At 36.0% G+C, this 26,948-nt stretch overlaps 2 protein-coding genes across 3 annotated transcripts; one reads left to right on the top strand and one right to left on the bottom strand.

Annotated features, from left to right (window-relative positions):
• Positions 1-9,050: 9,050 nt before the first annotated feature.
• Positions 9,051-21,334, top strand: LOC113783062 (pre-mRNA-splicing factor ATP-dependent RNA helicase DEAH7). 2 transcript variants are annotated; one of them, XM_027329085.1, is made up of 18 exons: positions 9,051-9,274; positions 9,732-9,838; positions 9,941-10,073; positions 10,224-10,448; positions 10,685-10,755; positions 12,189-12,429; positions 12,720-12,881; positions 12,989-13,125; positions 13,280-13,377; positions 15,406-15,514; positions 16,914-17,091; positions 17,202-17,431; positions 17,536-17,712; positions 18,358-18,429; positions 18,534-18,710; positions 19,052-19,113; positions 19,233-19,385; positions 19,483-21,334. In XM_027329085.1, the coding sequence occupies exons 2-18, from the start codon at positions 9,836-9,838 to the stop codon at positions 21,077-21,079; spliced, it is 3,825 nt and encodes a 1,274-aa protein (XP_027184886.1). In that variant the 5' UTR covers positions 9,051-9,274; positions 9,732-9,835; the 3' UTR covers positions 21,080-21,334. The 2 variants fall into 2 exon arrangements, with proteins under 2 accessions (XP_027184886.1, XP_027184885.1); XM_027329084.1 differs by having other exon boundaries at positions 9,938-10,073.
• A 1,997-nt stretch (positions 21,335-23,331) lies between these two features.
• LOC113783512 lies at positions 23,332-26,481 on the bottom strand. The gene is made up of 2 exons (XM_027329668.1): positions 26,411-26,481; positions 23,332-24,016 (listed from the first exon to the last, which is right to left on the bottom strand). Exon 2 carries the CDS (start codon positions 23,939-23,941, stop codon positions 23,588-23,590), a length of 354 nt encoding a protein of 117 aa, XP_027185469.1. The 5' UTR covers positions 23,942-24,016; positions 26,411-26,481; the 3' UTR covers positions 23,332-23,587.
• Between the last annotated feature and the right edge of the window lie 467 nt (positions 26,482-26,948).

Raw genomic sequence — 26,948 nt, 5'->3', positions numbered from 1 at the left:
TGATCTTTGGTCATTCATGCAGTCACCAGCTCCATGGGACTTTGTTATATCTATCAGTGCTGTTCTTCTCTCTTTTTTTCTTTTTTTTTTGTGTCTTGAAAAATAATACTCCGGTTTTATCATTACCGGTGGTGTATCACTTCCCATGTGGAGTGATAATGTGAATTTTAGTTTTCTTCTCACTTTTTATGGAGTAATGATGATGTGGAAATTGTTACAGTAAACAAATAGTACTTGGATCAAATTTATAACAGTGTCGGACCCATAAGGCGACCATTAAAATATATTTCATATGTTATATTTTTAGAAATATAACATTAATTAGAGAAGATAAATAAAAACAAGGAAGAATAGACAAAACAAGATTAAATAGGGAAAGTATATAAATACAAGAAAAAATAATATAATTGTTAATATGTGTATATATATAATAGATTATGTAAATGTTAGGTGTGTTAACGAATGTTCTAAGGACACCCGTTTGAAAAACCCAATTTATAATGCTTAATTATTTTTTCCAGTCTTACCTCATATACTTCTTATATAACCCCAGTTAAGCTTTGACGTTTGCAAATTTCTAAATTCATGACTTGTTACAAAGTTGGCGTATTTCTGTTCTGGCTTGCGGTTAGTTTATTCTGGAACTAGTTCTGTTTACTTTCTGCTAAGGACCAAATCAAAATGAATGTCCAAAGTCCCAAACTTCATTTCATCGCATTGTCAAGTATGCCGATTTCAAATTCTCCTCTTTTTCTTTTCGGAGAAGATAAACCTAATCTTTTTTTTTTTTCGGAGACGATAAATCACCACCGGACCAGACGGGTGCACAGCACACCCGCCTGGATTTTTTTTAGAAACAAGCCACCTAAATGTGACATTTTTTGTAGGAGGCAAGGGTTCAAACCTATTCTCCCACCCCACCAATTAGGTGGTGGCCACTGAGCCAATGGCCCATGGTTGCCCATTTCAAATTCTCCTCTATGCTCCTTTTTTTTTTTTTGGTTTGGGGGGGGGTGGGGGCGTTGCAGGGTGGCTTCCATCAAATGAAGCCCAAGTAGGGAGGGTCCAATTTAAAGTACATAAAGTTTTAAGAATGGGAGCATATATATTGGGGAAAACAAAGGACAGAGAAACATTTCAATGGCCAGCTAATGGCAAATTTTTTACTTTTTTTTTGCATGGCATTCATCAAATAATCCAATTAAATAACGACTTGACTACTTTATTGAATAAGACTTCCAAAACTGTGACGTGCATATATGCTTTTTGTACTTTTAAAAATGCAACAATAGAATTGTTGTGGCAGTCAATGGACCTAAAAAGTGATGTGACAATGGGTTGATACAATACTAGTACGTAACCAAGAAGTGCAGCACCTTCAAGTTGTGCTTTAAAGATGAAGTTGCAAGGGTAATGATGATTGTGTGCTGTGATTTTCATTTCATATTTTCACCCCTTTACAAAATGAGGATGTGGAGAATATGCACAATGCAATTTAGATAAGTAAAATTGATTTAGGAGTCAGTTGTGGAATTTGGGACATAGGTTTAGGGGATTTGGTGATGTGGTGGATGTCTTAAGAGGCAATTTTTGTTTTTTATTTGTTTTCACCGTCTTGGCACCAAGTTAGCAATTTGGGCATTAATTGGATGTGTATATGCCACACAAAGAGAGGTTTTCTCCTAGTACAAAAATTTTAAGGGATAATTTCAAAAACTTCCCCCGAGATTTCTTATAATATCACTCAGTTCTTTTGAGATTTTTAAAATCTCACTTATCTCCCTTGGATTGACATTTTTTGTAACATTTTAACCCCTTTGGAGAAAATACAAGAAAGATAAAAATTTTGTTCGAATACTACCCTTATATTATCCTACTTATGAAATTTATAACCACAATAAAAATAAAAGGGTAAAAAACAAAAAAGCCCCCTGTGGTAAGTCTAATACACAGAAAAGCCTCCTATGGTTTCAAAATATACAATACGACACCTCATACTTTGAACTAAATTGTAAAGGTGACGGAATCTGTTAAACTTAACGGAAATGACTTATTGGAACCTAAAAAAAAAATTTTATATCTAATTTTTATCAAATATACCTATTCTACCCCTTAACTCTCAATTCTCTCTATTTAGAGAATAAAACAAATGATTTTTTTGAGCTGTCTTTTGCTTAATTATATCAGGGCATTTTGGTCATTTCATCCATTTCCATTAAATTTAACGGATTACGTCACCTTTACAATTTAGTTCAAAATATAAGGGGTCGTGTTGTATATCTTGAAACCATGGGGGGCTTTTTTGTGTATTAGATTTATCACAGGGGATTTTTTTATTTTTTACCCAAAATAAAATAAGGTTAAATTCTTATAAGGTGTAAATTTCTTGATGTAAACTGTTTATTTTAATTGTATTGGAACAAAAGCAAATTTACACCTTGAAAAATTCACACATATAAAGAGATTATTTTAGTTTTCAATACAACTTAAACTACACCATGAATTAAAATATATTTTCCCAAAAAATATCTTGACTTCCGTAATTATAACTATGCACGAAATTTTTTTAAGGTGTTAATTACTCCCTAAAATCCTCGTAAGTGGTTGATCTTGATTGGATTTAATTTATTCATGTCCTTTGCAAATCCACTATGACTCCAATGTAAAAAAATACGGCCCATTATTAGTTAACAATTTCTTTTTTTAATTTACATTTTTTGCTTTTAAAATTTTATTTTGTTTCGGCTTTTTGGTTAAATAGTTATTAAGAGCAAGGATAATGTTGTCAAATTGTGACCATTGATAAGAATATTTAATCTTGTCAAGTTAACAAGAGAGGTAATTGAGATTGTAAAAACTTGAGAGGAGTTGAGTGATATTATGACAAACTTGAGGGGAGGTTTTTTTATCCCATATTTTAATCTTATCCATCCATTTGATTGATGGGGTAATGGTTTCTGTTGAATGGTTGGTATGACATGCGAGACTAAACCAAGCAGTGAAGAAAACTAGTGTTTTTAAGTTAAAAAATGACTTTCAATTGAGGAATTAAAAATTGATAATGTCCATCCAGAATACAATAAAAATATATAATAATAAAGGGCAAGTATATGACTGAAATAGACTAGTATTCATAAAAACCACATATGAAGTTCTAAATTCCAGCATTGATTTTTGGCAATGTCTAATTTTTCTCAAAATTTTACTTTTACACTCCTTTGTCTGAGATTTGAGCAATAATGATAACTAGATCTTCTATTACATGATAGCCCTATATTTCATTTTTGCTGTAAAAAAGTTTGTGCCATAGCTAAATATATTAATAATACAAGGGAAGAGTCCCACACAAAACGCGGGAGTTGATAATTGTGAAAGAGTAATTGATGTAGTAACCAACAAATTTGTAACGTTCAGCTAAAAACAACATGGAATAAAGTAAAAGGGAATTGTCAATGTGTAATCCTCTAAATTTAGTTTTCTAAATGTGTACGGAAATTTAGTTTGGATTGCATTTTGTAGGATTTTTTGTAGAAAAATTACTGTAGCGATTTGATGTATGTGAGAAAAAAAGGTAACATGGAAATGTGATCACGGAAAATAACGCAATTTTCCGGAGGAAAATGGCTGTCCAAACGGGTAGCTTTAATCATTAAATTCACTATGAAATAAAGCACGACTTTGTATGGAATTAAAAACACTACTGTTTTTTTAAAACTGATGGAACCTAGCACGGGAAAAAAAAAATCAAGGCTGCTAAAGTGATGACAACACATTGGTATTATAGTTTTATGATTTGCCAGTGTACTACTATAAAATAAAGGAACTAATTTGACTTAAGCCTTTTGCTAGAAATGAAAGAAAGTTAGAAATGGACATTTTAATACGATTAGCAGTGTAGAGATAAATATACCCTTTCATTGACATTTTCATTCGCTCCTAGATTAAAAAAAAAAAAATTCCCCACTCCAGTCAAACAAAGCCCTTTGCATCAAATTATTTTGGAACGAAATGAAACTTTTGAAACAGTTACATAGACGCTTCCGCAAGGTGAATAATAATAAGTTGAGTTCTCAAATTGTGCGAGTCAAATTTCAGATACACCAAAGCAAGCAGGAAAAACTTGAATATTTTACGGTAAACGTTTTTACATTTACATGCTAAAAAAGTATGATTTAAGCACCTAATACACAAGATCAGAAAACAACATATCACCCGAATCCTTTCAGCTAACCTAAACACAGACTCCATTGATGATCATGTTCTCTGGTCTGCAAAGAACCACAGCTAATTAAGATATGTCTATAATGGATGACAAGCAAATAAGAAAAGGATATGCAAATCATAAGCTGTGGCCAGAAGCACTATATACGTCAAATGCAAAATTACTAACAATAGAACCTCTAGTTCATGTGCTTGTGATTCTTTTTTCTCTTGTGAAGCTACATTTCTACTATCAATAAAAGCTATACATGTGCATTAAAAAAACAACAGAACCTTTAAAGAGCTAAGTACTCATTAGTAAGCAAGAAAAAAAATTACAATCATGATGATATTCTTCATGGCTCCAAGTTACAAGAAATATAACAATTCTAAAGGTTTTTTTTCGACATAAAGGCATTCGGACTTTCGGCCCGACTAATCCCCTGCAACTCGAGAGGAGAGGCACATTCCTCTCGAACACGTTAACCCCGGGACTCGATTTTTGATGGTCATATCCTAAGGAGGAGCAATACACCACACGAACTACCCCGGATTAGGCATTCCCTTGACAATTTATAAATTTTCAATACCATTTTGAGAAAAGTGAAGCAGATGCTTAATATGTATGCTTTTTAAGACGAAAATATATGCATTGTATCACTTTAGGTTCTCACATTCGAGGAAAAGGGTTTACACTTTAGTTTCAACTCCTAATGAAGGGCTGCAAATGGAAATGAGTGCAAAATTGCTAACGGAAGAGCAATACACTGGAGATTATTTGTTATTTAGAGAACAGTGCACGTCAACATGAATATATAGATTACCGGTAGGTATTTGCACGCCATACCTCGAACAGTACCATCAGCTCAATCGATGATTATAATAGGAAGTTTAGAATCCCGGCTACTACCGTGGCTGGTGATGCTTGGGGCAGGCCGCTCCCAGCCCGTTGTGGGATTAGTTGGGCCGTACGGTATTACCAGTCCATGGGCCCAGATACCCACAATGATGCCAAAAAAAAAATAATAATAAAAAAAAATAATAGGAAGTTTAGAATGAAAACGCATAGATGAGATACTATGGCCTTCAAGCATTTGGAGACATTTGGCTTGATGATCCCACAACTGATAGGAGTAAGATACTTCTACCGAAAAAAATGAAAAAAGATAGGAGTAAGACACGAAATGGAGATCAGAATTGTATATAAATTCAAACTATTTAGCAGGTCATGAGTATATGAGGATATGAAAAGCAAACCTTAATAGTGGGATCATCGGGATCCAATGATTAGTTAAACCTATTTCCACCAAAATTGGAACAATTAAACAAACGCAAATTCCAAAAAAAAAAGAAGAAAGATACAACCCTATTGATATCTTATCATACATATATAATAATGCTAATACAGAAAAAGGAACATTAGATTTTTGAATCAAAGAACTTAAATAACAAAAGACAAACTTTAATAAATCTAATCAAGGAACATAAGAGGGAGGAGGGCAGCAAAATACGCATACCTTCTTGAACGGTTGAAGCGGAAACCGCAAGGAAAGGAAAAAGGAAGAGGAACAACGACATATGGTATGAACCATGGCCTGATGAACCAACGATGTTTTTTTATTAACAGCCCCCTTTATTATAATTACCTCAAAAATCTGCTCAACAAATGTTGCAGAAGGGGAAAAGTTTTGCAGTTACACTTCAAACATTCTTTCCAAGAGATTCCTTGTCTCTGATGCATTACTTTTGTCTTAAAGATACCATAATTGCTCAATCTAATTATCCCACTCTTTGCATGAGTTCAATTGCACATGCGGATGTTCAAAAGAGAAAAACATTTGCAGTTACACCTCCACCATCAATTAGTCAATTAATCATCAATTTAATCAGTCCGACTCTTTGCACAAGCTCAATTGCTTGACTCCACCATGAGCAATTTGTGCTCAAACTATTTAATAAGTATTTACATGTTAAGCATATACTACACTAACAGTATATAAGAGATTTACTTAGTGAAAATTACATTTACAGTGCATACCATAAATATATATATAAGTAAAAAAGTGGTCTAGTTTTAGTAAAGCGATTAATAGTTAGAATTAATTTCATATATATTGTCAGTGTGTATACAAGGTTAGATGCATAATGCATATGCAAAATTTTGATTTCAAATTCAAATTAATATTAGCTGTCATACATTCAACGATGATAAGATATATACCATTAGTATACAAAAGATTAATCTTATTAATTATACTGACTAAGGCATAATCAGATGTGTCCAACTAACTGAAAGGTAAAAATATTTGTTTTCAAAAATTGAAGTATTAGAAAACAAGGAAAAGATTGTATGGGCTCAGGAAAGACAAAAGTTGTGCCCATTATTTTATCACACACTTTAATCTTTCTGTCTTAAATTGTGATGAAGTGTTAACAATGTATACTTGTGACTTGTGAGAAGTGTAATAAATAGTGATTAATATGGAAAAGTTGTCCGTAAATATGAAGAAGTTTAGAACATAAGTACAAGAAGACAAGAAGTTACAGTGGATTTTTTTTTTTCATTTTTTGTAGATAAAGGGACCAATGTACCCTTTAGAGCAGGGTTAAATGACAAAAAAAAAAAGTAAGACTCATAGTTTCCCAATAACCATGGGGTTAATTAATATGTGTTGATTACTTTACAAAATTAAATTGAGATATTTTTAGTTCAAATTAGCCAGTAATTTCATTTGAGAATAAGTGTCAATTTTATTTCATTCTTGTTTTATAACATATAATCACCTATAGGTGAAGCAAATAAGATACCAAATTAGTCCGTATTTTCATTTGAGAATACGTGTCAATTTTATTTCATTCTTGTTTTATAACATAGGGAAAATGGCCATTTTCGTCCCTAAACTTTTTTTTCCCGTCAATTTAGTCCCTAACTTTTATTTTTGGCCAATTTAATACATGAATTTAATTTTTGGATCCAATCAAGTCCTTCTACGGCGGCGCCACCACCTTTAGCTCCTAATTTAACATTAAACAAGGGCATTTTAGGAAATGCAAATTATCTCTTCTCTGCTACCAACCTCTGCCACCAACATCCCATCTCTTCCTTCATGATCGGCGATTTTGGAATACCAGCAACACCAGTAAAACATAAACACTAAAATATTTTACTGGGAAAATTGCCATTTTGTTCATGCTCAGGGGGTCATGTTGTTTCAAGTTCTGCTGAACAGATGTGGATGTACAGAAAGCTAGAAGCAGAGCTGCATTCTGGACCACGAAGCATTCCACGTATATCTGCACCAACTGTTGGGCCTTCTATTGCATCACCACTACCAGTTCAAGCGCCTTATTTCCGACCTCTTAATTTTCCACCATATAGTTCATGGGATGTGCGTGGTTTGAACAACCATATGCCTAGAAATCCAATTTCACCTCGTGTAATGCCGGATGTTCATCTCGTGTAAAGCCATCTTTCCTTGAGCAAACTTACAAAGATGAATCTCCGCTGAACCCTCTTCCAAAGTAATTGGCATCGCCGCTGCCGCTGAACCCTCTTTGAAATCTCAAAATCGTGAGTGACTCTCTCTCAAAGCTGAATTTGTTCTCTTTGATGCATTTGACCCGAATATATAAGAAAATTCCTTCGTGCAATCTGATGATAGTGTTGAACAAAAGGAACAATCAGATGGCTCTGGTTCTGATTCAGAGCATCGTGGGATTCTGCTGCCTGGAGGCCACCTTGTTGTAAAGCTTTTTGGAGAGTGAAGATGTTAAAGGTTGCTTTCCTGTTACTCAGAGCAGTTTATTCTTATTGGTCTGAAGTAATTTGCGTGTAATATACTTATTATCATTTGCTTTGCAGATTTTAGCCACATCTGCAAAACCCCTTTTCAAAAAAGCAGCATGGTTGAGACCTAAAGCTACAAGGTCATGCTCCAGAGAAATAAAAAAGCTAGACCTTTAAGGGCTGAAATATTGGGGAACCATTCACCTACATTTGCAGATTTCCTCTTCTACTTCCTCAAAGGTGGATGGAAAGAGAAGGAGAAGAGATGAAGGAGGAGATGGGTTTTTGGTGGCAGAGATTAGTAGCAGAGAAGAGATAATTTGCATTTTCCAAAATGCCCTTGTTTAATGTTAAATTAGGAGCTAAAGGTGGTGGCGCCGCCGTAGAAGGACTTAATTGGATCCAAAAATTAAATTCATGTATTAAATTGGCCAAAAATAAAAATTAGGGACTAAATTGACGGGAAAAAAAAGTTTATAGACGAAAATGGCCATTTTTCCTATAACATATAATCACCTATAGCCTAGGTGAAGCAAATAAGATAATGTAAATCATTTGAATATAGCTGTCGCCTTATACATTTTGATTATGTAGAGATTGAAATGCAAATTAAAAAAAAAAATATTATGTTAATAAAAAACATTAATGGAACAAAAAACTTTAAATTATGTCTCACGTGCAATTAAAAGAGATATAAATATAAATATGTTTAATTGGAGAGGAAAATTTACATAAATTGGATGAAAATTTTAAAACATTTTAATTGGATTGTGATGCAAAGGACATATTTGCACTCACGAAATTACTCATTTACACTGAAAAAAAAAGAAGTAAACATTTAAAAAAAACTTTCCCGGTTGGTTTGATTTTTAGCAGGTAATTTCTCCTTTTCTTATGAAATTTGCACAAACCGACTTTAATTTATGTTGTTCTTTTTACTGGATATTTGCACCGGCAGAAATTATCCAATTCTGCGTCGAAGAGAAAACTTAACCGACTAATTAATATTTAATGCAGATAAAATCGTCCGCTCTATTTTCCCTTGTCCCTTTTCCCTCTGGTGCTTAATCCGGCTACCCATTTCGATTTCGTTCCTTTCTTCTCCGTAACCCGCCGGTCTCCGTCTCCAAATCCTCTCAACAGTTCTCTCTTCCTTTGCCCTCTTCTTCAAACCCCGTCCCCAAATTTAAGCGGTTGCTACGGCCTTTGCCGGCGCCGCAGTTTCGGTCATCGGATTACTGCTCCTACAGTCAGTCTCGGGTCTGCCGCCGTCACTTTGTGTTGCGGGTACTCCACAATTTTCTGCCTTTTTTACTTCTGTTGCCTTGGTTTTTGGCTTTCACAGCTGAAAACTAAGGATCAATTTTAGAGAGTAATGTCTATGTATTGAGATTTATAGTGTTTATAGAATTAGAGTTAGGAAAATGTTCCACGTTATAAGGCGTGATTCAAATCGGAATATGATTGTTATGGATTAAAAGTGTTTTTTTTTTCTTTTCGTTCTTTAAAAAAATCATTGCTATTTCGGCGCAAAGCCCCTTCTCCCTCCTCCGTCTGTATTGTTTCTCCAAAGCTTTCACCTGTGAATAACTCATGGAAGTGATAGAGTTTATTGACTAGATGATAATTATGTTTGTTGGGTGTATGCTGACTAAATTGGCATATGGGTCGTCTCATGAATAGCGCTTTTTGGAAGGTGCGTTTTATGGCCATTAATTTTGTTTTATTTGTTCTTGTGGATCAGATTGGGTACTGTTAGATTGTTGCGGTATTTCGTGGAGAAAAATCTGAGATTGTAATTGCCAAATTGACTCACTGAGACTTGCGGTAGTCTCACTGATTCTAACCATGGTATGTTATCTGTGTATGTTTGATAGTTTTTTATGACAGGCATTCAAGATTAATGTTGCTTATTAGTACCTCTTTTTTTTTTTTCATTTTCTTTGGAAGCAGGGGAATGGTGGACCTATTGACCTGGACAAGTCAACCACAACATTAGACCCTGAAAAAACCACTGGTGGGGGTCTAGTTGCTCCGGGAAAAGATAGAGTAGTATTTAGACCTTCAGAGAGGAAATCACTTTTAGGTAAGTTGCCATTTGAGTTGTGGTCAGAGCCTAGTGGCTTTGATTCCTTTCATAATTCACCATGTCTGTTCATGGAAATATTGTTGCATTTGCAAATGAAGATTCATTCTCTTGTTCCTTATACCAACTTCATTTTGGCCGTTAAAATAGGGTTGGATGTGCTTGCTAATGCTAAAAGATCAGGGTCGGATGTGGATGTTGGATTCAAGATACCAAGGGAAAGAGTTGCTTCTGTAGTGGCATCTCTAGATGAAGATGAGGAAAGGTCTACTTCCTCAGGGATCGACGAAGGAGAAAATGATGCAAAAGAAGTTCATCGGAATTTAAAAACTAGGCATTATCGTGAATCTTCCACCAGCAAGACATCAAAGAGAGGTGACTCTTCATTGTCTACTTCTGTAATTTAACGCAATTGCTTTTCTTAACCTTTTACCGCAGAAAGAGTTTGTGCTTAACCTTGTAAAATGGACTGAACTTGGGAGAGACAGCAAAATTACATAGGAGAACATGAATTTGTTAGACATCAGAATCATCTTTTGATTTTGTTTTCTGTTTTCTGTTTTGTTTCCTTTTTAGTATCTTTTTTAAGATGCTGTCATATAAATTTGCAGAAAGTACTGTAACTGAAGGAGCACATATTCGTGACTCATCCTCAAGGCATCATTCAGACGAGTACACTCAGGTATTCATCATTTTAGTTTTGCAGCAACCATGTATTTTGTAAATTGTGAAGTAATTGTGCTTCTTGACTTGGCTTTCCAACTTTCTAGAATAGTTATCTAATCGGGAATTTCTGTTTTCACTGTAGTAATGCTCTTCTCCTATTAGTCTTCATTTAGATTGCTAATAGTAAAAATTGTTGAACAAGAAAGAAAACAAATATGAAAGAGAAAAAAAGAGTTCTGAGCATTTAGTTTTATAAGGTTAGAGTAGTGAAATTGGACATAGCAGCTGTAAATTGACAAAATTTTGTTATGTAAATAGATGTCTATTATCATAATAGGGAACTCATTTGTTTGTTTTTTTATACAAAGTAAATAAATGCTTGACTGATGCATGTGGTGAATTTTCAAGATGAAGTTGGTGACAAGGGGAAGAAAGTATTAAGAAGAGAATCTATAAAGCACACAGGACCTTAGTATTTTGAGAACAGCGAAAACTTCCATGGTCTATCATACTTGCTTTGCTGTTCTAGCGTGAGCTTTTGTTGTGTATAAACCGAAGAGGTCATTTATTTTTTTTTTCCAATAAATTTGTTTATCTTATCTTGCTTGTCTTAGAGTTGGCTTTAGAGTGTTGTGAATATTTGAGAAAGTTGTTGGAGGTTTAGATATTTAGAGGGATTATAGATTTCTTGACATATGAAATAGAGATCCAAATTGAAGATTGAAAGGGTTGTTGAGAGAATAGTACTCTTGTTAGGATGGAGAATTCATGTCAAATTCAAATTTGACTTCTTTATTGCTGACATGTTTCTATTTGGAGGTACATAACTTCTGATGTGGCTTCCTGGCTCATTTGTTATAGCTTATTATGTTCATATCAGTAAACTGTTCATGAATTCTTTGGCGTTTTGGATTCTTATAGGTTTACAATGGAGCTATCACTTTTCTTTAGAATTAGCAACCTGGTGATATAGATGTTTCCTTCGTTGTTATTAGCTATACATGACACTTTAGTTGCATGGCCTTAGACTCCTCTGAGCTGTAACATTGTCATGTCATTGAATCCTTTTTGCTGAGTCTTGTGCATCCCTGAGCTGAGTTTGTGACAAAATGTGAAGTGCAGTATGCCAGTCTATGCCTTCTATCTGCATGCTCTCTCTCTCTCTCTCTCGTGCAGTTTAGAAGATACATTCTGACATCTTGGGGACATGGGATATTTGAAAAACAAATAGCAATTGCAAATCTTTTTTTAATGTTAGTCTACCTATGACTAAGAGAATGTGTTTCAGTCTGAAGAAAGATGGGTGCTTAACTCTTGTTTGTTTTCTTGTTTCTTCATTGGTTTCTATTATTTTTAGAGCAGCAGCATTTGGTGGTGCATATACTGTTGTATGCACCATTACTTTGGCAGTGGGGTTAATGACTTTGCCTATTTTCATTTTAATTTAAGGTTCTGGAAGCATCTTCTGGAAGTTTCCGGTTACCAACTCCACGTCATGATTTGCTTGACTCTGGTAGGAGAAGCAGCAAAGTGAGGGAGGAATATAGGGGCAGAAGCAGGGATGTGAGGAGATACAGTACTGAGTGGGAAGGGGGCAGTCATAGAGAGTCGCCACGTCATCATGGAAGTGATTATACTGATGGATATGGAAGAAAAAGAAGTAGATATGAAGGTTCTGTAAGGACACCTGGTATGTAGTTGATCTCTTGTGCTCCTGGTATGCAGTCATAGAATAGCTTGTAGTAGTTTAAGTACCTTTGACTAGAAAGGAGTTCCTTCTATGGGTGTTAGTCTCTGCTAACTGATGGTGTTCCTTTGATACTTTTATTCTCTGTTTGCACCATATATTCAAAAAAGGTTTCTTTTTCTCTGATTGAGTTAATTATTAGCAGTCAATTCTCTATTCTTTTGAAAATATCCACAAGAATATTTATATTTCCAGTGGCGCTATTTTAATTGGGAATGTTTGTGATCTTACAGTCAGATCTGAATGGGATGATGGTAAATGGGAATGGGAGGATACACCTCGTCGGGACAGTCGCTCTAGTAGACGTCATCAACCTTCCCCTTCCCCAATGTTTGTTGGCGCCTCTCCTGATGCACGCCTTGCTTCACCATGGTTGGGGGGACACACTCCTACTGGTAGGCTAAAGCAAATCTTTTGTGTCTTTGTAGTGGCTAGATTTTGAATTTTGTAAATGTATATCAAGTCACCTGTAGGTTTTGTGTAATTCTTGCATGATCCTCAGCTTCACCATGGGACAGCGTAGCTCCTTCACCCACTCCTATACGGGCTTCTGGGTCATCGGTTGGATCTTCAAGTTCTCGAAATAGTGGAAGGTCCAAATCCCTTACCTATTCTTCCAAGAGTTCGCGCTTCTTTGAGGTATTTGATATTGTTATGATCTGGTATTTTTTTCCTTCGAAAATTGTCTAGAAGATTTACATCTTTTCGTCAATTTTCTGTAAATAGTTGCTTTTCAAATTATCCTTAATAGTCTATTGAAATAGTTTGTTTCTCCTGCTTTCATTGTTTCCAGGATGCGCAAGTTGAAACCAATCATTCAACTGATGATAACGATCAAGAGATCACTGAAAGCATGCGATTAGAGATGGAGTACAATTCCGACCGTGCCTGGTAATTTCATCCAAAATTATCATAAGGATTTGTCAAGTAGATTTTTTTTGGGTGATTTTCTTAAAGTAAGCCCCATGAAGCAGGGGTTAATTGCCTTTCCTCCATAATGTAAGTAAATGTGTGGTGTATAGCCATTCAAAAGTTTTTCAATCATCAAGGGCAGTACGAATATGAGTAACTATGATTTTGTCCCCTACCACCTTAAAAGATCGTGCTACACTGAGCACCATAAGAGATGATAACTTTTCATGGATTAGGATACACAAGAATTAGCAATGAGGCTGTAGTTAGGAGCCGAAGGTAGGGAAATCCATGCAGTGATTTGCTAGGAAAAAGAAGAGATCATAAAGGAACTGAAGGATTAAATCTCCAGTAATTGCTAGACATCAAAGGGAATTTTACCCCTTCTGCTAGGTAACGAAGAATTACTGGTAGACTCTGACCATTGATAAAGACAAATGGCAGCAGTAGACTAAAGTTTATAAAAGGCTTTGAGATGCTTTATGATCCCAGGCTTTGATTCAGCACCATTGGGAGACAAGGAGCCCATTTGGGTGTTACTCTGAGTCTTAAAAGTGTTTTTATTCAAGTTTATTTAAGTATTTAATTAACTTTACGCTTACTGAGATTCTCTGAATTTTCAGATTTAGGGGTATCTTACTAATATTACTTTTTGCAAGAATCTGGTTTTTCGGTTACCGTCTTAGAGTCAATGAATGCTTTCTGATTTCAAGTAATTTTAGTATGAGAGATGGATTGTAGGAGGTGGTGTGATTCCTAATCAGTATGGGATTTGGTTTAGGAGCCTATTAAAATTGCACTTCTCTATGGAGAAAAGAATGGAGTTTCATCTTTGTATAAAACTCCTGCTGATGTATTGTCTTTTCTGAGGGTTGTGTGGTACTCATACAACCTAGCCTTGGGAATAGCACCTAAATGTTTCTAGGAGTGATTCCTATAATTTCTGATTTGTCCTTTTTTTACTATCTTCAATTTCCCGCTGTTGTTCCTTTAGATCTCTGGTCTGATTTTGTTAAACTTCTCTTCCTGCATTCCTTCCGCTTATGTTTTGGTTTTTGTTTCAAAACCTTTTGTCTATTACCAATGGCCTACCAGCAATCTTGGTGGTGTCATTTCCTCACCTATTTTGGGATACTCTTCAAGTGAGGGTAAACCATCGACATACTGAAGTACCTATCACGATTAAATTCCCAGGTACGAAAATTGATGAACTAGTTGGTACCAAAATTTATTCAACTCGAGAGTTTTAATTGACCAACTCCACCTTCTGATCAGGCCTTTTGGACTCCAAAAAGTATTAAGTTTACTTCTCTTCTTGGTTGGATGAACAAATAACATTTAGAAATTGCATAGAAAGAGAAAAAGAGATGTGGTTATGTGTCATATGTGGTATTTCTGAGGGATATAAGTTATTGTTGTCTCTCTCTGTCATTTGCTTTAGAATGCAAGAGAAAAGGAGGTGCTCGGATAGTTGTTACACTTGCTCCAACTTCAAGTATACTTTTCTCTCATGCAGCTATTTCAATTGCTAAAAACTTTTAGCGAGAATTCCTAGGAGAAACTGTAAATTGAACAGGTATATTGTTTTTCCAGCAGAATGTAGAAATATATATTTAGGTGATGTTGTGTTGCTATCGTTTGGCATTAGCTCTGTCAGATGAGACATTTTGGAGGTTTGAGTTTTGGTTATTAGCTAAATAAGATGATATCTAAAGAATAGTGTAGGTACCCCTTTCATGTTAAAGTGTTGCACAGCCCCAGGGATTAGACATGTATCTCAGTTGTAACTAATTGCTGCTACTATCAGATCTTTTCATTTCCTAATCCAGGTATTCAATATTTTGTGTTACTTGTAATGAGAATCAACTGAAACAGAGCATGGGTGTTTGTGTGGGCGTATTTGAAGATAGAAGACTAATGTAGCCTATCTTAAATGTCAGGAATAGGATGTTGATTTCTTTGTGCTTTCTTCTTTTTATAATTATGGTTAATATAATCATTGGTCAGGTATGATAGAGAGGAAGGAGGTGCAGCTTTTGATGGCGATAGCTCCTCAATTTTCCTTGGTGACGAGGCTTCTTTCCAGAAAAAAGAGGCAGAGTTGGCCAAACGACTGGTAAATCTCCAGCATCTTAATATGCATCTGCAGATATTAATAGCAATCTTATGGGCATATGCATGATGTTGGTGCTCGCAAGTGCTTTTGACTGAGACAAATCATATGTATACAGATTGTGCTCTTTTTAGAGTGTTACATCTGTAGATAAAAGGACTTGAAAATTTCCTAAGTTGGCTATGGTTTCATACTTAAAACGTGGATGGTAACATCATGTACATTTAAATTGACAAGAAATTTTGTGCATGCGTCCTTGCAGCATCTGGTAAAATGACACTTTGCTGCAGTAGTTTTTCACCCTGAGCAGCATGTGATCAAATTTGGTGTGGTTTTGGAAGAATACTGCATAAAAAAGCAACAGGAAAATCCAATAAAATGACTTCATGTAACATCTTGTAATATATCTGCTGGTGACTTAGTGCACTGGTCTGTATAGGATCACTGGGAGATTTATTTTAAAGTGCATTGTGGGATGAAGCACATATACTGATTTTATGACATATAAGTAGCAAAACTGATTTTATGACTGATATACTTCCAGATAGTAATTTAAGTTCTGCACCATTTGGATTAACTCATTTTCCTTCAGCCATCTGTATAACTGTAATATACTTCCAGACAGTAATTTAAGTTCTGCACCATTTGGATTTACTCATTCTCCTTAAGCTATCTGTACACTAATCTTTTGAGATTCCGTTGGTGACAATGCTGACAATTTTGTGTTTAGAACATCTATGTCAAATGTAGGGCAAGTTAATTGCAAAAGGACATTTGCATTTGTTCCTTCACTTCTTTGAGATTCTTTTGGTAACAATTTTTGGGCTAAGCATTTGCTTATTCGCTTCTTTGAAATCACCAGGTGAAGTAACTAAAATGAAACATTTGCGTTTTCTTTAAATATTCTCACCTAAAATTGTTCATTTGAACAGTTTATTCATTCAGTCTGACTTAATTGTTCTTTCATTCTGCTTATTTGAATGAAGTAAACACAAAAAATTTCATCTAACTATTTCTTTTAGTGCTGTTTTGATTGTTATTGTTTAAATACATCATATTAACTGCGTTAATGATCCTTTTCCTAGTGAGTAGTGAGGGAACAGATTTTGTATTCATACTAGGCCTTGGATGCCAAATAGATGGAGTAGACCTGGAAACATCATATTCGATGTCTATGACGTCTGTGTGATCTTATGGTTTTGTTTGCTCACTTAATTTTTGTGAAGACATTTTTATCAATTATTTGTGTGTGATCTTTCCTCTCCAAAGGCCAATTGTTATTTTAATCTGGGTAGCTCAATTGCATCATAGTCATGTAGCACCTGTTCTATTTTTAAGATATCTACTATATTAGTATACATATATTATGAATGTTGATTGTCATTTTACTTTTCTGTTGTAGGTTCGAAGAGATGGAACCATGATGACACTTGCTCAGAGCAAAAAGTTATCTCAGCGTGCTGCAGATAACGCTCAATGGGAGGACCGACAACTTTTGAGATCAGGAGCTGTTAGAAGTACAGAAGTGCAGACTGAATTTGATGACGAGGAAGAACGAAAAGTTATTCTTTTAGTTCATGGTATGATATTTTAGTACTATGCCACCTTAATGTGTAGCTAATGGAACTAAATGGACCTGATTAACTTGATTTTTTTGCTTTATCTATATTTTTGACATTTCCTTTCACAGATACAAAGCCCCCTTTTCTCGATGGGAGGATTGTCTTCACAAAGCAGGCTGAGCCTATAATGCCAATAAAGGACCCAACATCAGATATGGCTATAATATCACGCAAAGGATCAGCCTTAGTACGTGAAATTCATGAAAAGCAAAGCATGAATAAATCACGCCAACGTTTTTGGGAACTCGCTGGTTCAAAACTTGGGGATATCCTTGGTGTTGAAAAGTCATCTGAACAGGTATGACTTTCTAATAATCGCGTGCAATTCAATTGAAGGTCTTTATCTGACAAGTGACTAGCAAAAGATGTGGATTTAATTTTCTTGGTTGAATCTACCACTAGATTGATGCAGATACAGCTGTAGTAGGAGAAGAGGGTGAAGTTGATTTCAAGGAAGATGCCAGGTTCGCACAGCACTTGAAAAAAGGGGAAGCAGTGAGTGACTTTGCAAAGTCCAAAACAATGGCACAACAAAGGCAGTATTTGCCTATTTTCTCCATAAGGGATGAATTACTTCAGGTCTAATCTCTGTCCTTGTATCTGTTTGATTTTTTCAAGGAGTGTCATGAGATGCATTACTGTACATGTCCACGGTATCATGATAGGAGCTCCATGACATTGTGAGTTTGGTGATGCTAAAGTTTCATAGATTATGAGAATAGGTCTTCTTATTGTCTAAAATAAAGGACTAAGTGGTATCATGTTTAGAAATTGCAGTCGGGTTTATTTAGGTCTATGAGTTTCTCTCCCCTGTTTCTGCTGAAATGGAAATACTCTTCCTATCTATATAATTTTTCTCTTAAAATTGAGGATCTGCAGTTTGGGTTTTTAAGAGCTTGGGAAATTACTTTAATTGAGACCTGATGATTTTCGGAGCACTTAAGAGCTGTTTTGGGGGAGGGTTGGGCGTTCTTGAACATTTCTACATATTGAAGCTTTCATGATCCAGTGATGGTCACCTTTTGGTGGATACAGCTACTCTCTGCAAGCCAATATGACATTAATCCTTCATTTTTGATGTAGAATCACATGTACACTACACCATTTGTTTAGTGGACTCTTATACTGCAAAACTTTCTCACTATTAGCAACCTTCTATGCAACTCCACTTGTTTGTCCTAGCGCTTTTCTCCTCTAATCAACTGCTGCCTCTTTTTCGTCTAGGTCATCCGTGAAAACCAGGTGGCGGTGGTGGTTGGAGAAACTGGTTCTGGAAAGACTACACAACTGACCCAGGTTTGTTCAAACTGATATCACTCACCATTATTACCTTACATTTGCTAGACTTCCGCTTGTGATTGGAGTGTTATTCATCTAAACTTTTTGTTCATTGTCTGCAGTATCTGCATGAAGATGGATATACAATAAATGGAATTGTTGGCTGCACCCAGCCCAGACGTGTAGCGGCTATGAGCGTGGCAAAACGAGTCAGTGAGGAGATGGAAACTGAGCTTGGTGATAGAGTTGGATATGCAATTCGTTTCGAAGATGTAACTGGGCCAAACACTGTTATTAAGGTAATTTTGTTATCAATTTGGGCATTTCTTAGCCCAAATGTATAGTGTTATTGCTCTTTGATTGCTTGTTAGGATACTTGTAATAGTATGATGTAAAACAACAGAAATTTATGAACTTAATCTCCAAGTGGGAAGTAGTTGGGGAATTGTGCATTTTGTTCTTTTCCAGTTTGTCATTTTTGCTTTTTGGACCAGTGCATTGGCAAAGCTGCTATGCTATTTGCTTTTGGATATATAGCTGTGTAGTTTAGGTTTTTTTTTTTTGTTTTTTGTGTGGGTATGTTTAGCCTTTTAAATATCTATTTGCCAAATTATGAGGTCTAATTTTTTATATGATGCAGTACATGACTGATGGTGTGCTTCTCCGGGAGACACTGAAGGATTCTGACCTCGACAAATACCGGTATGGTTAATGCGTAGATGGTGATACTTAAGATTTCTGTAGTTCTTCAACTATGCATGTGCCACCAGTTTTGGTGAGCAGAATGGTATCATTTACCTGCTTCATTCTTGATTTTACAGTGTTGTTGTAATGGATGAAGCACATGAGCGATCACTAAGTACTGACGTACTTTTTGGGATCCTTAAGAAAGTTGTTGCAAGACGTCGTGATTTTAAGCTTATTGTGACATCAGCCACTCTTAATGCTCAAAAGTTCTCAAATTTCTTCGGGAGGTAATTTTAATTTGTACCAACTAGGTTCTAATCATTTTCATTTTTGCTACTCTCTCTCTCTCTCTCTAACATGATCATTCTTTTTGTGTTGTCGCAGTGTTCCAATATTCTACATTCCTGGAAGGACATTTCCGGTCCAAACATTGTACAGTAAATCTCCGTGTGAAGATTATGTTGAGGCTGCAGTTAAGCAGGCTATGACCATCCACATTACAAGTGCACCTGGTGACATACTGATCTTTATGACTGGTCAAGATGAGATTGAGGCGACCTGTTATGCCCTTTCAGAACGTATGGAACAGCTCGTCTCTTCAACGAAGCAAGTCCCCAAGCTCTTAATTCTTCCTATATACTCACAGCTGCCAGCTGACTTGCAAGCAAAAATCTTTGATAAAGCTGAAGATGGAGCACGAAAATGTATTGTTGCCACGAATATTGCAGAGACCTCTCTGACAGTGGATGGAATTTTTTATGTCATAGACACGGGCTATGGTAAAATGAAGGTATACAACCCTCGGATGGGTATGGATGCTCTCCAAGTCTTCCCTGTTAGCCGTGCTGCTGCTGATCAGCGTGCTGGACGTGCTGGTAGAACTGGGCCTGGCACTTGTTATCGACTGTATACAGAGAGTGCATACCAAAACGAGATGTTGCCAAGTCCTGTGCCAGAAATTCAGAGGACCAATCTAGGCAACGTGGTGTTGTTGCTCAAGTCTCTCAAAATCGAGAACTTGTTGGATTTTGATTTTATGGACCCTCCTCCCCAAGACAATATTCTTAACTCCATGTACCAATTATGGGTTTTAGGTGCACTTGATAATGTGGGGAACCTTACTGACCTTGGATGGAAGATGGTGGAGTTCCCACTAGACCCTCCCCTCGCAAAAATGTTGCTTATTGGCGAACAACTTGAATGTATAAATGAGGTTCTGACAATTGTCTCAATGCTTTCTGTGCCATCTGTCTTCTTTAGGCCCAAGGACAGGGCAGAGGAGAGTGATGCTGCAAGGGAGAAGTTCTTTGTGCCGGAATCAGACCACCTTACTCTTCTTAATGTTTACCAGCAGTGGAAAGCAAATCAATATCGAGGTGATTGGTGCAATGATCACTTTTTGCATGTCAAGGGGTTACGCAAAGCTAGAGAGGTGAGGTCCCAGTTGCTGGACATTCTCAAGACACTGAAAATTCCTCTCACTTCTTGTGATCCTGATTGGGACATTGTCCGAAAGGCCATTTGTTCTGCGTATTTCCATAATGCCGCAAGGCTAAAGGGAGTTGGGGAGTATGTCAATTGTAGGAATGGAATGCCATGCCACCTGCATCCAAGTAGTGCCCTATATGGTTTGGGTTACACTCCTGATTATGTGGTTTATCATGAGTTAATTTTGACCACAAAGGAGTACATGCAATGTGTGACAGCAGTGGAGCCTCAGTGGTTGGCTGAGTTGGGACCTATGTTTTTCTCCGTCAAGGATTCTGATACATCACTTTTGGAACATAAAAAAAGACAGAAGGAAGAGAAAACTGTCATGGAGGAAGAGATGGAGAAGTTACGTCAGGTCCAAGCGGAGTTGGAAAGAGAGAACAAGGAGAAAGAGAGGCAAAAAAGGGCTAAGGAACAGCAGCAAGTTTCAATGCCAGGACTGAAACAAGGTTCTTCTACTTATCTCAGGCCTAAGAGGCTTGGTTTGTAAATGTAACTTGTAAATGTGCTTGATATATAGTTGTTTGACGTAGTTTCATTGATTTTAAAGAAACTTCCTCTATTTCTGCCTCTGTAGTACTGAGCTGCAGGATGAATTACTCTCGGGTAGCAGTAATGTCTAGGCATCTAACAATTAGTTGCTTGATGCCATGATTTCTTTTGCCCTTGTATGCCACCAAATCATCATTTTGCTGATTTTTTTTACAACTATTTAAATATCTGAGGGATAAGCCATTATCGGTTGCATTTAAAGGGTTAATTTTTATTGGATTAGTGGAAAAAGCTCTGGCTATATTTTCTGAAAGTCCCTGTATTATGTCTCAATTTCTCCTCTACTCTAGTTCCCCGTCGGGTGCTGCTCAGACGTAGAGTTTGCGTTATCGTGTTCCATTTGTTCAAGAAATTCTTCTCCAATTACTTTGTATTCTGGGAAGAAAATGATGTTCCTTCATTGTTTCAGAACAAAATGATTTAGAGCTGTAGACTAACTGGTTTAGCAAAACTCGCTTGAACTTTTTCCATTCTTTCACCAATATTGACGAACATCTAGATCTCTCAATAATTCCAACATGATTGCTACAAAAAAAAAAAAAAAAAAGTCATGAAGATGTTTTGCTGGCCGAACCTTTGCATGCTATTTGGAGCGGAAGTTTTGTATTTTTGTTGTTAAATACAGAAACCTTAACCTCATTGCAATAATAGGAAACTTCCATACCGTTTATCTAGTAAAGAAATCAGTATAAGTTAAACAGAATTTTCAAAATTTGCAATAAGTGGTCCATGCGAACTTAATTTTAGTGTATCAATGAGCAATATCAAGTAGTAAAAGGAACAAGAGTTAGTATTTTGGAAAAATAAGTTGGATTTGAAAAATGTGTAAATGCAAGAGGGATAATAAATATTGAGATAGTACGTCATGTATGCTAATCAGCTGTCTATTAGGTGGTGGTGAAAAAATCATTTTTCATTTTAAACATATGATTCTCTACCTTGTTTTCTGATTTGTATTAGTTTAAATTATAGTTACATCTCCAGCTATTGGACATGTTACATGGAGTAGTTTGCTATAAAATCAAGAACTAAACTGTGTATTGAATGAGTTAAATACTTTGTTACACTCTTAGTGTTATGCTCTGTTACGCCATGTATTAATATTATGCGTGTTCTCAATTATCTATCAAACCATTAATAGATATTAGTGCGTGGAAACATATCACCTTTGTATATGGTGTAATACGAATATAACTCCAAATATATGTTGAAGGAAGAAGTTGATTTGCTTAGCTATTTATCTTGGCCTAGAGGTTGAGAATGTGTACGAAGAAATAGGGATGGCAATGGGTAGGATAAATTTGATACCTGTGAGTACTCGGCCTCATAGTTAATCAAATAAGATGACCGATGGATATACCGTTAGGATTTGGTATTGATGAGAGGTAATTGACAGATAATCTAATAAAGTTTAGTAAGAGAACTCTAAAAACTCGAAACCTGGTGTACATAGATACATACAAACATATAATATCCTTAATAAAATGTTGAATTTCTCTCATATAGGTTGTATGACTCTACCAAAGTTTAAAATTTAACATGTTGTGTTGATTTAACATTATGCATGTATTAATTTTTCTGAATTGTTCAAATTAGTGGGTAGAAGTTACCCAATGAATAATCCGAACCCGGAAGTGAGAGGGTTTGATAATGAAACTTAAAATCCATAGAGTCACCCGAAAAAATTTGGTAAAAAACTAAGGTCCCGTTTGGATTGCATTTTCCGTCATTTTTCATTGAAAAATTACTGTAGCGATTTGATGTATGTGAGGAAAAAAGGTAATGGGGAAATGTGTTCACGGAAAATGACGAAATTTTTCTACGGAAAATAGCAATCCAAGCAAAGCCTAAGATATACAAGTAGGGTTTTGATAAGAAGGATTTTTTATGGTACTTGACCCGCTACCATCCTACCAGGGAAGAAATACTCCAATGCTATTGGTACTATCACATTATTAACTCACTAACGCCTCCCTCACCCAATAGTCTGTTTCCAAGATTGAGAGGGTGATTGAGGTTACGGCTACCGACATGCTAATAATGTGACAATCTTGGTGGTATCTGTTCCCGGAGACAGATATTTCACCAAATTTTTGTTAAAAAAGAAAAATTTCCCATGTGGTAAGATTCGGATTTCCAGACTGGAATGATTTAACTTCTTCAATGATCAAGCATTTATGGAAATAGAAATAATTTCAAGAATCTAATTCTACATATTAGTTTGCAGAAATAAATGCCACATACATCAGAGTAGCAAAACTATATCAAGACCAACATGCTCTACAATTTGGCTTTCTCTGTTAGCACTTAGCTCTAGCAAATCATTGTCACAGAAATTTTCTCCAGATTTACCAATCAAACGCTTTTCCAGCCATTTAAAACATCAAAAGGTGTGATATTAACAGCTTTCAGGAAACACATTGAATTCAATTGGGAACAGCAGAAACTAAATTTTGGATTTATCAGAAGACGTTGGTGCCTTTTCACCTACTGTAGAACTTTCAGCAACTTTAGAACTTGCTGATTCTTCAGCTTCAATGAGTTTGCGGAGTCTCTCTTGCAGAACTCGAACTCTGTCCTCAGTTCTTCTGAGCTTTCTCCATCTGTAGGCAAACCAGAGTCCAAATCCACCATACACAACAATATAAGAACCCCATACATAAGGGTAGGTTTCTGCATTTTCTTTGATTCTGCGATATTGTTGCTGAATCGCTCCCATCCAGCCAACATCAGCTTGGTTTGTTGCTTGTTGGTTATCTCCTGAATGTTGATGCTCTTCTTCCTTTCCCTGTGTAGCCATTATCTACAGAGTGGCTAGCTGGTGATGAATAAAATTACCAATATATCACAATGCGCCAGACCTTCTCTCTTGCAGCTGCAATAAAAGGGAAGCTACTAGTTAAATCAATTACTGTATCATAAATTTTTATAGACAGAGCTGTGTGCAAATTGAAAGCAAAATTAGCTGACTTTGCATGTGCAATAACACTTGAACAACTTCCAAGAAACCAATTCAGTTAAAATTCTTGGCCAACTTCAAGCATCTTACAAATAGGCACCAAGAATAATTACCAAGGAAATACTATTTTAAATTCCAAGAGTGCAAGCTAAATTTGAAAGAAGTTAATTAGTCGGTATCTTCAACTTTATCTCAGAAAGGTAGAAGGGAAAAGTAAAAGAAGACAGGAGCAGATTCACAATATGCATAAAAAGATGAAAATTAGAGGAGATGGACGAAGAAGAGGGACTGGAGGACAAGCAGCCAAAGAGAGCATCTTCAGTAGTTTTTGATTCAAGACAGGAGTTTGAACATTTCTCCATTTCCGCTTAAGTCAAGATGATGCAGTTCAATTATTCACAATAGCTCCTCTCCTTTTTTTTTTTTTGGGTGCTGCAGTGGAGGACTATAGGTCCACTGCATGAAGTGGGTATGCCGCCCAAATTACATCAGCTAACAGGATCTGCTTAAGATGAGTAGAAGGTTCTGGACATACTTGTAGACCTAGCCGACTATTAAGACTTTGCTTAGCTAACCAATCAGCAGCCATGTTCGTTTCTCTCCTGCAATGCTCCATCTTACACTCCCACACTTGGTTCATCCAGCGTCTGATTGATTCACCTACCAATTGTATAAAGTGAGTCCAATGGTAGGTGATTGATTCACCTACCAATTGTATCCCAACTTGTGAGTCCAACACCAGAGTAATCTTTTTGTATCCCATATTCCATGCCATGGAGTGTCCGTAGTTCATCCCCCAAAGTTCTGCCACCGCATTGCTTTTTTATCCAGATTAACCATAAAGCCTGATAAATAACAGTCTTATTCATCCCTAATCACTCCACCCGTTCCGGCATTTCCTGTGAAGAGGCCCCATCAACATCTCTTCACCTATCCGATTTGAGGTTTTCTCCATCCCACAAGACAAGTTTGTTAGGGTGGCTTCCCCGCTGATTTAACCAAGGCACAGTAGCGCTTTATACGGTTGCCAATCAATGCATAGAACTAGTATAAATAGCTAGCTACATCAAAGGCTCAATAAAAATAACTAAATGAATTAACAGCAGCATTTTTGAAAACACAAAACTTCAAAATACTTCCAGGCATGCTCCAAAAAAATAAAAAAACTACCGGGCATTTAAGAGGAACAGAAGCTGATCTATACTGCACAGATTTTGCGCAACACACAAAATGCTATACTAAACCATTTGTTACTACTGGTGTCCAAGACATCAAATTTTACTGTTACAACTATAAGATCAGTACCTATTGAACAAAAAGCTGGAAAAAAAAAAAAGCAAAGGCACTGCTCCTATCATCCTACAGTGACCAATCACAAAGTTAGTAAACTACAGTGACAAAAGTTAGCCACTTATGACTCCCAAATGGGACTTCCACAAAAATCCGAGCAAATTCATCCAGTATCACAAAAACCTTCTCCACCTACAGATCTCTAGCTTCCAACAGTACCTTTTGATCAAAAACTGCAACAAAATTTACACCATAAGTATTACTGGTACCATCCTACCACAAAAAATGATAAAGGTTGTAAACTACTACTACAAAAATAGCCACTTACGACCCTGCAATACACTTCTGCAGAAATACAAGCAAATTCCTCCGGTAAGCTTTTCTCCACTAGAGCTCTCTGGCCTTAACTTACCATCAAGCATTCAACTTCCAAATTAACTTTGAACCTCCTCTACTTAATGTAGCAAAATACTCGTTGCAGATGGCCTCCCTTCTCGCACCACAAACAACTTGATCCGATTTTCCTCCTAGTCCTCGTCATTCAAGAAGGGAGCAGTTCCCCTGCTCTCTCACATTAGATACAACCACCTTGATCATGCTTAATAATTCTGAATGAAAGAAAATGATACAGCTCCAAGTTCATCAATCTATTAATTCATATTTTTACCTCCCAACGCAATCTTATGCTCTTGATTTGTTTGATAAATGGCCAAAGCATTAATCATTTTACTTCAATATCACAATGCCATATTTTTATGTCATGTAAGAATATCACAATCGAAATTATCAAAATATCCAAAATCAAGATGATCGTAAAAAATACATTAATGAACCCCCCAAAAAAAAAAAGCCAAGCAACTAAAAAAACTATACAAAATAGACCAGATTCAAGGGAAATGAAATTCAGCTTTCAGGGCCCAAATCAATTACATTCAGAATTCCGAGGAAAAAGAAAAATAAAAGAAAAAGAAAAGCCCCAAAGGCTATGAAACAAGAACAAGGGTTGAGAATGAATTTTACCGGAAGGAAGATCCACAAATCGGCCTGCCTGTTCTGCTCTTCCTGCTGGTCTATAAGATTAGAGGGTTCTGCGAAGGGTTTTACGATTTTAACTATAGCGTTAGGATTTAAGGCTGTCGTCGAAGTCCTTGAAGGTTTACCTTAATTCGTTTTCTACCCCCAATTTTAAATTTTCTTATCAAGTTACCTCTTTCAATTAATCTCTGGATTAATATTGACAAAATTTTTTTTTTTTTATTCTTGTAGCTAATTATCTTTTAGTATTTTCTAGTTTATTGTGTACAGAAGAATGGGAGGCAGATGGACGTGTGTCACGTGTCCCTGAGATTGCAAAAAACTCAATTGCCTTCTCGAAAAAAATTTTAAGATTACTATTTGTATTATGTAGTTAAGAATTTTTTACCAAAGAAAAAAACTTCAATATTAAATTAGTGTCATCGCACGTTCTACTTTTGTTGCCCAAAAATTTCAAAAAAGTTATTTACAATCATAAGTTTTTGCGTTGAAAAAAATTAATTTGATATAATGTTCTTATTTC

Source organism: Coffea eugenioides, chromosome 9 (genome assembly GCF_003713205.1).
Source record: "Coffea eugenioides isolate CCC68of chromosome 9, Ceug_1.0, whole genome shotgun sequence".
Classification (NCBI taxonomy): Eukaryota; Viridiplantae; Streptophyta; class Magnoliopsida; order Gentianales; family Rubiaceae; genus Coffea; species Coffea eugenioides.
This window is presented reverse-complemented; position numbering and strand designations above follow the sequence as displayed.